The 13,043-nt window shown below is 38.6% G+C and overlaps 1 protein-coding gene and 1 long non-coding RNA gene across 6 annotated transcripts in view; one reads left to right on the top strand and one right to left on the bottom strand.

Moving 5' to 3' along the window:
- mre11a (MRE11 homolog A, double strand break repair nuclease) overlaps positions 1-13,043 on the top strand; it is an 89,505-nt gene that overhangs the window by 66,282 nt on the left and 10,180 nt on the right. For 3 of the 4 annotated variants that reach the window (XM_043258404.1, XM_043258405.1, XM_043258403.1), the window contains 5 exons: positions 458-631; positions 1,351-1,410; positions 1,513-1,690; positions 6,592-6,675; positions 8,322-8,383. In XM_043258404.1, coding sequence (XP_043114339.1) covers positions 458-631; positions 1,351-1,410; positions 1,513-1,690; positions 6,592-6,675; positions 8,322-8,383 — 558 coding nt within the window. Of the gene's footprint in view, positions 1-457; positions 632-1,350; positions 1,411-1,512; positions 1,691-6,591; positions 6,676-7,016; positions 7,251-8,321; positions 8,384-13,043 lie in introns of those variants that run through there. The other variant, XM_043258407.1, reaches the window with a different exon arrangement.
- On the bottom strand, positions 2,021-3,396 carry LOC122358553. 2 transcript variants are annotated; one of them, XR_006252628.1, is made up of 3 exons: positions 2,875-3,287; positions 2,672-2,801; positions 2,021-2,364 (listed from the first exon to the last, which is right to left on the bottom strand). It is a non-coding gene; the product is annotated as an uncharacterized LOC122358553 (long non-coding RNA). The 2 variants fall into 2 exon arrangements; XR_006252627.1 differs by having other exon boundaries at positions 2,672-3,396.

Here is a 13,043-nt window from a genome sequence, read left to right as displayed (position 1 = left end):
GTATTTGACATTGTCAGAATAGTCCATCTGCCATCAGTGGTTCAACTGTAATGTTATGAAGAAACAAGAATACTTTTTGTACAAAAAAACAAAGTGTCATCGTAGCTACTATTTGGAGATTATCCACTAGATACAAACTGTGTATGCTATTCTGTGTTAGCCACACCAAAGGCATAAGCTGTTTTCATTCAGATTGAAGTGTAAATAAATGTAGAAGACACATTTGTGTAGCACAGCATACACAGTTTGCTTCCACTGGTTACTCTATGGTGATGCTTTTCGCACAAAAAGGTTTTACAGGTTTGGAATGACATAGGGGTAAGTTATTATTACACTATTACATTTTATTTTATGGGCGTTTACATATTTCTTAAAATAGTTTGAATTTAAATTTAACTACCCACTGTTTATATTTTGGCACGTAATGGTGTGTGTTTCTGTATGAGTTTGTGTGTAGAATGTGCAGTTGTCTCTGTTGACGGAGCAAGGCATGGGAAAGGCAGTGCAGGAGTTTGTGGATAAGGAGGAGAAAGATGCTATTGAAGAACTCATAAAATACCAGTTGGAGAAAACCCAACGCTACCTCAGAGAACGACGGGTGGAAGCCACAGAGGAGAAGATTGACGAGGAGGTAAAAGGAGGAGCATTTAAGTAAGATGAAAAATCTTAATTAAACAAGGCATTCAAATTTATTGCCTTATTATAATTTTTTAACAATATTCTTTGGTCTTACAATGAGCTTAAATGTAATTTCCTGTAAGAATCTTACTGTTACAAGAAACAACATTTTTGTTACTATTTTCAGGGTGTAAATTTTATTAAAGTATTAAAAAGGTAGTAGTAACCTAGCTAAAAGAAAAAAAAAGATATTCTTGTTTCATCATATTCAATTGTCTTTTCGATGCAAATTCCTTAAAACACAGTTGCTGCAGTTAAAACACATCTAGTGCATACAACAACAATTAAACATAGCCCAGTTGAGCACTAAAACTACAGCCATTCATAAATTGTCTTATATAGCGTGATGCTAATGTTAGCTCTAATGCAGCTGCAGAACAGGTGCAGTTAGAACATAAGGTCACAAGAAAATGTTTTCTGGTATTTATTTCAAAATTCTTCTGATAATAGTTTGGTAAATGTTTACTGGGATTGAAGCGATGTGGCTTGGTAAATGTTTTATTACCAGTATAAACACTCATAATTGCTAAATAAAAATATTGAATACATTTAAAATGTTGATTTTGCAACAGTGGACTGCTTTGGAAGCTACTGTTGTTTGTACATCTCAATCAATATATCATGACTCAGACAACATTACAGGCTCTCACCTTTACTTGCATGTGTCTTTAGATTCGACAGTTTCGAGAATCAAAGAGAAACACAGCAGAAGAGGATGAGGAAGTGCATGAGGTCTCTGTTTATTTATTTTGCATAAAGTATTCCTAAACTTTTTTCTTGTTCATAATTGGCATTCCAATGTAAATTAACCTAGCAACATTTGTTCTGTTGTAGGCTATAATTCGTGCAAAAGCTCAAAGGGACCGCAGTGAGTCTGTTAGAGATGAACTCAACCTATCAGCTGAATCAGCTGACATTGCTGTGGAGTCAGATGAAGAGTCCACTTCTGCTCCTACAATCCGTGGGAGGGGGCGTGGTTCCCGAGGTACAAGCAGAAGAGGAAGAGGAAGAGGTAATTACATTTTCACAAATATATTATGCTTCTTTGGTAGATACTGAGAGGTGTTGGAATCATACAACATGAACTGAGGTGGATGTATAAATTACCCAAATTATGTAGACTCATGTTTTTAACTAAAAGCTTTTGGTGGTATTGTTATCCAGTTCCAGTTATCATTTGTGTAAGGATAAGTGTGGCAATACTGAGTGGAAAAAGGTTGTTATATTTAAAGGAACTTCTACCTTATATTTAAAGGACTACGCCACCCTGTAAAAAAAAACGGGAAATAAAAATTAGGAAGCACAGATTCGTAGGCCAGAATAACTCGAGGAGAGACGTGGGAACAATGTACAGAACTTTATTTTAGATATCCACAATAAATAGTTAAAAGTCTCAAGATCAATCAGTATCAATTCAATATCACATGGTCACAAAAAGGGAGCTCTGTTTCCTACAAATAAAGACATTTAGAATACTCAAAGAAACAAAAGAAAAAAAAAAGATACAGCACAGGCTTTCCAATGGCAAGGGCAGGCTAGGCGAAGTGAGGATCCTAATGGCGCACTCGTGCATCCCACACACACACTCTGTGAAAGGTGAATCCAAGCAGCACTGCACTCCACGCGATTATACCACCACCAATACTCGAAGCTAACTAGCCTCCCAGCCTCAGGGACCGACAGTGCCTAGAGCAAGCCAAAACAAGAGAAAAGTAATATTACATTCGGTAATACAGTAAAGATATTTCCATCAAATTAAACCTACAAAAATATTCAAAGCAAAGAAAAGGGACCCAAATACTGGGTTGAACAGTTCAAATGCTCACTGGAGCGATAGGGTCAGCAATCAGGTTATCAAAAGTCAAAGTTGCATCAGGACACTTTTCACAGCACCGGTAAAAGTCACCGGTGCAACCAACCCCGTCTTGATCAGTTTTTAAATGATGACGATAAACAGATGCAAACAAAATTAATAACATAACAGTGGGCATACCATAAAAAGAAAACGAAAAGAAAGTCCCAAAGAAAAAGGAGAAAAACAGCAGCGCCGTCCTTTTAAACGCCGTGTAAACACTTCCGCATTCTCGTAACTAGACGTGCGGCATCGGAAAGATGTCAACGCACTGAAAATAAAGAAAGTGATCATTTAAAATATAAATTTCCCATATAAAGAATAAGAACAAAAATCACACTTACCAAAAAGCGGATTATTATAAGCACAAGTTTTACCGCTGCTCACAACTCACAAAAGATTATGCAGGAAAGACAGACACGAAAGGATCCACAACTAAATAAAATAGACACCAGTTAACGTCACCGCTCCATGAACTACGCATAAAAGAACACGCACATGCCTGACATATGGTGGACAGCCTGTAACCAGAACAAAGTATCAACCAGGGAAGAAAAGATCTACTTTTAATCCTCATACCCACTCCTCCATTAACTGCTACATACCACAGAGACCACGCACCCTCTGCACATGCGCACTCCATCAAAAGCAGTCCCAGCGGTGACGCACACCAGGTGACATGACTCCAGCCTTAAATACTGTAAAGGCACAATCTCATTGGCTATTGTGGGTGACAATCACACGCCAATGAACAAATAAGGTTAGATTGTCACCCACCTTGCCACATAAGTATGTCAACATTTAATAGATCAAAGAATGATCCAGTCACCTTGTGGTCTTTTACTGATCATAGTTCTTTGTTCTTGAGTCCGTTTCACACTGAACATGATCTAAAAAAGCAAGGCAAATGTCTAACGAATGTGCTTTTACACCAAGCTAATAACAATTGTTCGCCTTCTGACAGTTCACACCTTCATGCTTTAGACTTCTTGTGGAGAAAAAAAATTATGGTACGGCATTTGGTTTAAAGGTCCCATGGCATGAAAATTTCACGTTCTGTTCCCATAGCCTGCATATGGACTTCCAGTGGCTAAAAATAGCAATAGGTATGAACAGAGGCCTGGGTATCCAAATTCAAATTCAAATTTTATTTGTCACATACACATACATACATGGTACGACATGCAGTGAAATGTTCTTTACAACCGTCCAGCATCAAAATAGAAAACAAAATTTAAATGTGTATATATAAATATAAAATATAAAAAATATGTATAAAAAAGTAGTGTGCAAAGTAGAATATAAAAAAATTAAATAAATAAAATAAAATAAAAATAAGGTATAGAATATAAATATAAAGTATAAGATATAAAGTGTAAAGTGTTTGCCTGTAAAGTAAAGTAAAGTAAAGTAATCCTGCTTTGCCTTTGAGAAAATGAAAGCTCAGATGGTGCAATCTGGAATCCTCCCTTTATGCCTTCACACAGGGAAAGGTTAGCTCCCCTTTCTCTGCTTTGCTTGCCCAGAGAATTTAACAGACAAAACCAGATCGGCCAAAAAGTAAATTTACAAGATTGTATGACAGGTTATTACTATGAGGTGAATCAGATCCCACGTGTATAGTAAGGACAAACTTACTGTGTCTATCTAGTCATGACAAGGATGTATGTATTTCAGTTTCATCAGGCAACAAATTTTACAGCTATGTTATTATTCCAGCTAACAATACAACTAGTCACTATCTAATTACAACAATGCATATACAATAACACATGCTTATATATATAAATCGTCAGATTGTTGTTTAACAAACATGTACACAGACATTACTACATAAACAACATATTTGTGAGATGCAATAAAACTTTAGATGCGCCCATAAAAACAAAAGACAATACTTTATTGAACCTTTTCGAGTTGTTTGCGCGCAACCATTTTACGTCATCAGAATAATGGCTCCCCCACAGTCCAAAATATGTAGAAAGCAATTTTATGTAACGTAACACAAACCAATTTTTTTTTTTTTCTTTTTTACATTTCATTAAGATATGCAAGTCTAATAATACCCAGGGTTCCCTTTAAAGTTCTGAAGTTCTGATGTACAAGAATATTATAAATTTGCCTAATTGGATTGAGCTATATGTATATCTCTACAGGTGCTGGTCTTATACTTACAATATCATATTATATTCATTCATATTCACAGACTGATATATTTCAAATGTTTTTTTCTTTTAATTTTGATGATTATAACTGACAACTAAAAATTTTAATATTGTGAAAAGGTTCAGTCTAGTTCACAATCATGGGTAAGACTTGTCCAAAAGACGACCATTGAAACCTTGCACAAGGAGGGCAAAACACAAAAGGTCATTGCAAAAAAGACTGGCTGTTCACAGAGCTCTGTGTCCAAGCAATATTAATAGAGAGGCGAAGGGAAGGAAAAGATGTGGTAGAAAAAAAGCGTACAAGCAATAGGAATAACCGCACCCTGGAGATTGTGAAACAAAACCCCTTCAAAAATGTTGGGGAGATTCACAAAGAGTGGAGCACTTTCCAGCACCCCTCCCAAGGACTCCAAGAAGGCCGGGTACTCTACACTGCCATTCGGCCCGTAGGCACAAATGTCAGTGATAGTCCTCCCCCCAACCCAAAGTCGCAGGGTTCGTCCAGGGTTCGTCCAGACCCTCTCGTCCACCGGGTTAAACTCCAACACATGGCGGCTAAGCTGGGGAGCTATGAGCAAACCCACACCAGCCTGCCGCCTCTCACTGCGGGCAACACCAGAGTAGTGAAGAGTCCAGCCCCTTTCGAGAAGATGGGTTCCAGAGCCCAAGCAGTGCATGGAGGTGAGCCCGACTATCTCTAGCCGTTATCTCTCGACCTCCCGCAACAACTCAGGCTCCTTCCCCCCCAGAGAGGTGACGTTCCATGTCCCTAAAACTAGATTCTGAGTCCAGGGGTTGGGTTGTCGAGGTCCCCGCCTTCGACTGCCACCCAAACCACAAGGCACCGGCCCCTTACGGTCCCTCCTGCAGGTGGTGGGCCCATGGGAGGATGGCCCCACGCCGCTGTTTCGGGCTGAGCTGGGCCAGGCCTGGCTCCATGGCGGGGCCCCGGCTGCGCCATGCCGACGACGTCGCGACTCCATTCATGCTTTTTTCCATAAGGGTATCATGGACCGCTCTTTGTCTGGCTTGTCACCTAGGACCTGTTTGCCATGGGAGACCCTACCAGGAGCATATAGCCCCGGACAACCTAGCTCCTAGGGTCATTCAGGCACTCAAACCCCTCCACCACGTTAAAGTGGCGATCCTCGGAGGGGAATATAATATAATATAAAAATAAAATATAAATATAAATAGTTTCACTTTTTGCATGGAATTAGTGAAATCAACCTTTTTGATTCTCTGAGGAATGTTTCCAGTACCTTGTTGAATCTATGCCACAAAGAATTAAGGCAGTTCTGAGGGCAAAAGGGGGTCGAACCCGTACATACATATGTCACAATAGCAAGATTTTTGTCTGATGTTTTATAACATAACAGACTACAATACAACTCGATGCATGAGTTAAACTTCTTCAAAAGACCCCTAAGTTTGTGCCAGGCTGCAGTCTTAACTGTTCATTTATCAGTTACTGTCTTCACCAAACCAGTTCTTTCCCATTAGCAAACAACAAATGAAGCCTCAATTAATTGCATTAGCACTTGCTTTTAAACTTCAAATTTGTTACTTGATTCTTGATAGCAACATAAATACATACAAAATATGCCCCAAATTGTTGTTCATGTAATTTAATGGAAAACTTTTTACAGTTTCAACAGGAGTTAGGCAGCACCAATAGATAGGCTGGTGCATGTCTAATGTGCTTGGTATTCAAATGTGTGGCACTTCTTATCTAGTGTTAATTTTTGAGCCTCCTGGTTAGAGGGCATAATTTAAAAATCGCAACCCACAAAATGTTACAAGTTATGGCTGATTTTTTTTTCCTTCATATTTGGCAAGTTGATGTGTGTTCAGTTAAAATCTTGTCTGCATTGTCTATTTTAATGTGTCTAGGTACTGCCTCAAAGTTAGGGCGGAGTGGACATGGACAGAAAGGATCTTTCTCAAGTGCTCTGACAAGCAAGTCAATAATGGATGGTGAGATATAATCACACCACATTATTGTGACCATATTATGACCTATTCTTCTGCTATGGTTCTCAAATTCGTCCCATTCTTGAAATGAGAATGCAGATTTTACTTTTCTTGTATTCATTGGGCATTTAAACCTAATGGTTTTCATATGAACTCAAAATAGGCTTACAATTATATTTCTCATTCCTGTGTTAGCTTAGTTTTAATGGTGCAAAATACATCTCTCACCCGACTGTCATTCCTGAAAGCTGTTAGCAAGTGCTTCAAGCTCTGCACTGGTGATGACATGATTTCTTAGGAGGAGACAGTACTGATTTGGATCACATGCAATTGTGTACCTCCAGTGACAACGCCTGCCAGACCACCTTCTCACACCTGGAAGGGAAGTTTATTAGTTTATTGCAAGGAAACATCATTTATTTGACTGTCTGAAACAGCAAGAGCAAGCTGTGAAAAGACTCATCCAAAACTCAGATCAAAAGTTTCCCTGCACAATGCAAAGCTTGGAGCCCTAGCTGCAAAAATGGAAACTAACCATCAGGAAATCTTGGACACCATAACTACACAGAAACAAGATATAGAAGAAAGCGCCGATCAACTGGCTATGAAGGTGATAGTGACATGGTCTATCGGTCCGTTGTATTTGGCTAATGGCAAAGCAGAGATCTGCAGTTACCTATCATACCTATCAATATATACAACAAAACTGCCACTTTACCTGTTGATTGTCAGCAAATCACTACCACTCACTCAAACTAAATGTTGGGAGTCAACATCATGGGCCCATTGCTGTGAAGTTCAAATCAACATAAAATCCTGCTGCTTAGAGCATTGCTTCCATCTTCAGAAAAGAGATCCTGACTCGATGGGGCATACCGGATTTCCTCCTTTCAGACAGGGGTGTTCAGTTTATCTCAGCATGTTCAGAGAATTATGTGGATGATAACCATAAGAAGTAGGACCAGTTCTTACCAGAGTTTCGTTTCGCCCTGAATTCAGCCATCCAAGAGACTATATCTAGAACAATTTACAACAGAACTCTAGCTAGACAAGAAGCTCCAAGGTCCAATGGACAGAACCAAGATGAGACAACTGAGGAATTACAACAAAAAGAGGAGATATTTACCATTCAAAAGCAAGAATCGTTAATGGTTACATATATTTCCACAGTCTAGTGCACAACATAATTTTAGTCCAAAACTAGCACTGAAGTGGATGGGACTTTACCATATTCTGAAGCAACTAGTCCTCTAAATTATTAGATAGAATTGGAAGAAACTGGAGAGTGGAGTTTCAATAAAAAACAATAACTCATAGACATATTTAATGAAACATGAGGGCTGTTAAGGCTGTCTGGCACCCAAAAAAGTTGGTTCATTTATGTTAGGGTGGCCACCACCGTTACGTACACAACACAATAATCTAGAAACAATGTGAATGAACACTACAACAGTTTAAGCTGCAGACTTTGCAAAACACAATATTTATGTTATTTCCCAAACCTTTGGCCATGACTGTATGTAGTTAATCAGTAGTCGTCTTTCATAGTGTCATGTCAGTGATTAGCATTTTGAATAGAAAGAGAGTGAGTGGTCAGATTCTTTGTTTAAAATGCAATTTTCTAACAGAAGAATTAATTTTATTCACAGCATTCCAGGGTTCAACTCAGCGGACGTCTCGTGGAAACACACCAAAGACATATTCTGAAGAGGTACATGCATATAGCCTTAAATATTTGTCTTAGACAGGGCATACACAATATGTTTTTTCAGCACTCATTCATCCTTGTAGAAGAGCTTTACTATTAATGAATGTCCCTGTGGGAACCAGGCATTTCTCACTGTACTCCTCCTTTAGCAACACCAGAATGTTTTGAATGCTTTTGGATGTGAAATATATGTAGGGACCCCAAGAAATATATCCTGTGTTTAATACTATGTAAGAAATAATACCAAGTATTAATGTATTTTATTTTTTTATTTTTTTGGAAAAAATAGCAAATAACCAAAATAGTTGTCTTCAGGTTGTGTCCAATAGAAAAGTGTGTTCAATGTAGGTAACGCAAGCCAATGACTGTTGAGCTTAATGTTACGAAGTGGCGTGAGTCACGAAATGAAAAAAAAAAGGTATCGTATGGTGTGAGAGATCTGTCAAGGCCCAAAGCATTTCATGACGATTTTTGTTTTGCTTTGTGTTATTATTCGAAGAGTATCTAATTTTATTTGAGGTTTTTGTTCCCGCGAGTCATCACTTAAATATGCCATGTGTGAAGCTGGCCTAGCGGCCATAGAGACAGTTTAAACTCTGAAACTCTGTTTGTGAAGTAACCAAACTTCTTGGTGCATGAGGAACTGAGGAGAGTTGAGTGCTTCATCGCTGGAAGTCGATTGAATCGAAAATTGAATCGAGTTTATATAAATTAAACAAAAGGAAAAAGGAAAAACCGGCCTAATTCACCATCTAATTGTCGGGGATCCAGGATTCTTCTGGGACAAATATTAAATTAACCCCTTGGGGTAAAAGAAGGGATACATATATGAGGTGGTCTCTTGTGACCAGAGTATGGATACTTCAGATAAAAGAAGCTGGTTTATCAGTGTTCAGGAGCAATGCTCCTGGATTAGGAGCATTGCTCCTTTTTGGATTATTACCAGCGATCAATCTCATCATACACTTTGCTGTTTTAATCATGTGAATCTTAAGATTTCCCTTGTGGAATAGTCAAACTTTGTGAGACTATTGAGTGGACTTCTTCACAGGACAGCGCTGTTCCTCAACATGCTACCAAATTCTAAACAATTAATCGGTGAGGCCTACTGAACATTCATAAGGTGCTCAGAGGGGTAAAAGGACAGTTTTGTTTGTGTAGCCTGTCTTTGGTAGGCCGAGCATTACATATTGGTGACACGTACGGGGAACCCTTTTGTTTTGTTTTGTTTGTTTGGATATGTGTAAATCTACAACCAGATGTGGACTTTACAGCAGGTCGTGGAGACTAGCTGGATGACCAGCACCTAATTTCCAGTTAAAATTTAAACGCAGTTATGTGAGATTGTGTAATGGACTTATTGTGTGTGTGTGTGTGTGCACGTGTGTCTGCTTCCTGTGATCTATCCACATCTAGATGATCAGGTCTCCGATAAAGTCCATGGTGCTCACCCACTATCTGATCTGTATATTAGCATAGATACCGTTCTTTTTATGATGTAACAAGTGCATTGTGTGTAATGGTGAGTGTTCCCAGTTCCGGCAAATTAAATCCAAATCTAATCTATTTACCCCCAAGCCATCCAAGGTGAATATTTTTCTTCCTATTGTCCTGACTCTTCCAAGCTTGTGGATAGTACCATTTATTTTGAAGCTCTGTAAATTAGATATTTCCGCAAGTACTGTATCGAAAAACTAACCTATACGCCTTCAGGGGGTTATCACGTCCTCACAGAAATTACTTCATGACTCTGACCCTGTAGAGTAAATGCTACTCCACCTGAAAGCATGTGAAAAATACCACATTTAATAACATGTTTTTACTCCAAACTCACTTTATAATGTCAGTCAACTTTTTTTAAATAAATAATTCTGTGAGAGGATGCATGCAACATATTTCTTGGTATTCTAAGCAGTGATAAAGGCTACATTGATTAGCATTCATTAAAAATCCAGGGAAAAATATCAGCCTTGTAAAATAAGTTTTTTCATGGCAGCTGTTTAGTGATTAGTAATAGTAAAATATGTATAATTGGATTTATTTAACAAAGATACTTGTCACAGCATGTTTTAAGCATTTTGGGTTGTTTCTTACAATATTCTTAGCACTGTATTACATAGTCCAGTGGTTCCCAACCTTTTTTAACTCACAGCCCACACAACCAAACACATATGTTTCCGAGGCCCACTGCAAAAAAATTTAAATGAACCTGTTATTTGTCTCGGGTTAGTAACTGAGTACTCAGAAGCATGACTTTTAACTGTCTTTATTGAATAAACGGGTAAACGCATAGTAACAGTTTATTATTATTTTTTGTTATTTAATTAATTATGATATTTAATTATTACTACACATTTTTACGTACATTAGCAATATTATTATTTCTATTGATAATAACTGGCAGCCCCCCCGCAATACCGTTGCGGGCCACTGGGGGGCCGCGGCCCACAGGTTGAAAACCACTGACATAGTCTCAAGGTATTACATAGTCTTAAAAAATATACAGACTTATGTGTGCACAAGAGACGGCATAATGCCCCAGTGAAAGGCAATTTTGAAACACTTTTCAAACCCTCAAACATGGCAAATTATTTGTTATCAGCCTATTTTGTGTCATGGTTTCTGTGACACAGAGGATTTTAAATTTGACATTATGCCTTGTTATTATAGGTACTACAATAAGAAAGGACAAATTTTGAAGCAAGTAGATCTGTTAATTAATGTGCATCTGTGCTCTTGCTTTATTCGTATTTGTCAAATGTACATGTCAAAAGTTTCTTGTGAGCAAGTAAAAGTCTGTATTTGTTATATATTGATAATACATTTGTTATTTGTCACGTCATCCACCGAACCCACCACCTGGTTACAATCCCAATCACCCAAATACTAATCACCAGCACCTGTAGCCACTCACCTGCCTCCCTTCAAAACACGCTCACGCGCTCATTTTAAATATTTACAGATGACTGTACTATATACCAAATATAAAGCTGAAAATAATACTCTCTGAACAATTAATGTTAAATATGAAAAACTGAAAATCTACTGAGATGTAGTAAATTTGACTCTGGGAAAAATATGGAATTTTAAAATGGAAAATGGTAGGAACCCTGTAGATCAGGGGTGCACACACTTTTTCAACCCGAGAGCTACTTATGACATGACCGAGTCAAAATGATCTACCACCCACTAAAAATGTAAAACACATTATTTATAAATATATTGAGAATTATTTTTATATAGTATATGCTGGTGTACCTTGCATTACTGCATCAACCTATATTGCACAATACAACTCATGGTACTTGGACTTAATGATCTTCATGTGGGAAAAGGCTGACTCACATAAATAAGTGGAGCCAAATAATGCAGTCAAGAAGGTAGCACATTTCCTGATGTTGCGGTACTTGTCCTCTGTGAGTAAGTTACAGAATTGTCCATGAGCTCTGGCCTTCAGCTGAATGTCGGCTTGAAGTGTCAGAATCTCATCCTCCACTCCAGAAGAGTTCAGGTGAAACAGTGTTGCAACTTTTGATGCCAGTGAGACAACCTCAGCATCTTCCTGGAAAGGGTAGCACATGAATGTAACTACTGGCTCGAGTACAGCAAAGTCTTGAAAGCGTCTGTCGAACTCTAACATACAACTATCAATTTGCTTTGTGTAGCGTGCACTGTCAAGCTGCGCACATGACTGCTCTTGTGTCTCCAGCTCTGCCGCGAGGTTCTGGAAGTTTGCCAAATCATGGCAGTGGAGCTTTGAGGAGAGATGTTGCATTTTGCGTTTGAAAGCATTAACTGAGCTGATCATATTGATCACAGTTTTGTCCTTTCCTTGCAGGTCTAGACTAAGGTCATTCAGCATGTTGGTCAGATCGGTTAAAAATGCCAAGTCCAGCAGCCACTGATGGTCATTTAGTTGGCTATAATCTGCATGTTTATCGGCTGCTTCAACAAATGCTTCTTTTACCATCTCTCCATCCTGGAAGGATTTCTTGTTTTTAACGAGGAAGTGACTCACCCGGAACGATGCTTCAGTGGCCGCCCTTGCCTTTGAAGTTAGCTGTGTGAAAAATGACTGCTGTTCGTACAGCTGGGATTTTAGTTCCTTCACCTTTCTCCTTCTCAGCTCGCTTTTCGGAGGGAACTCGGTGTCATAGTTTTTATGAACAGTCCGAAAGTGGCGCTCCACATTTCCTTTCTTTGGTAAGCAATTGTAGACTGACAGATGAGGCAAACACACTTCGAAAATGACATTGTGAAAAAGAAGTCCTCCTCCCACTCCGTATGGTAGTGGTAGGTCTTCGGCTTTTTACTTGGTCCAGCTTTTCCACTCATTTTTATCCCCTTTCTTACTCGCTAGCTTGTTAGAGTTTTGCAGCACTTAGCGCAGTTGTATGTGCATGCGCAGTGACGCGTGTGTCAGAGAAAGATCAGGTCAGATGTCATTGTGAGGACTGATGATAGGCTGGCGCAAACTTTTTTTTTCAATGCCATGCAATCTACCCACAATGCCTTTGCGATCTAATGGGCACCCCTGCTGTAGATATACTTTATTATTAAAAATAATAAGAATTTAGATAAACCATATATTATCAGGTTTTAGTCACATTGAATCAATAAAAGCAATTAAATCTTCTGTTTATTCAGCTATAATAGGCATTTT

This window comes from Puntigrus tetrazona, chromosome 15, assembly GCF_018831695.1.
Source record: "Puntigrus tetrazona isolate hp1 chromosome 15, ASM1883169v1, whole genome shotgun sequence".
NCBI lineage: Eukaryota > Metazoa > Chordata > Actinopteri > Cypriniformes > Cyprinidae > Puntigrus > Puntigrus tetrazona.
This window is presented reverse-complemented; position numbering and strand designations above follow the sequence as displayed.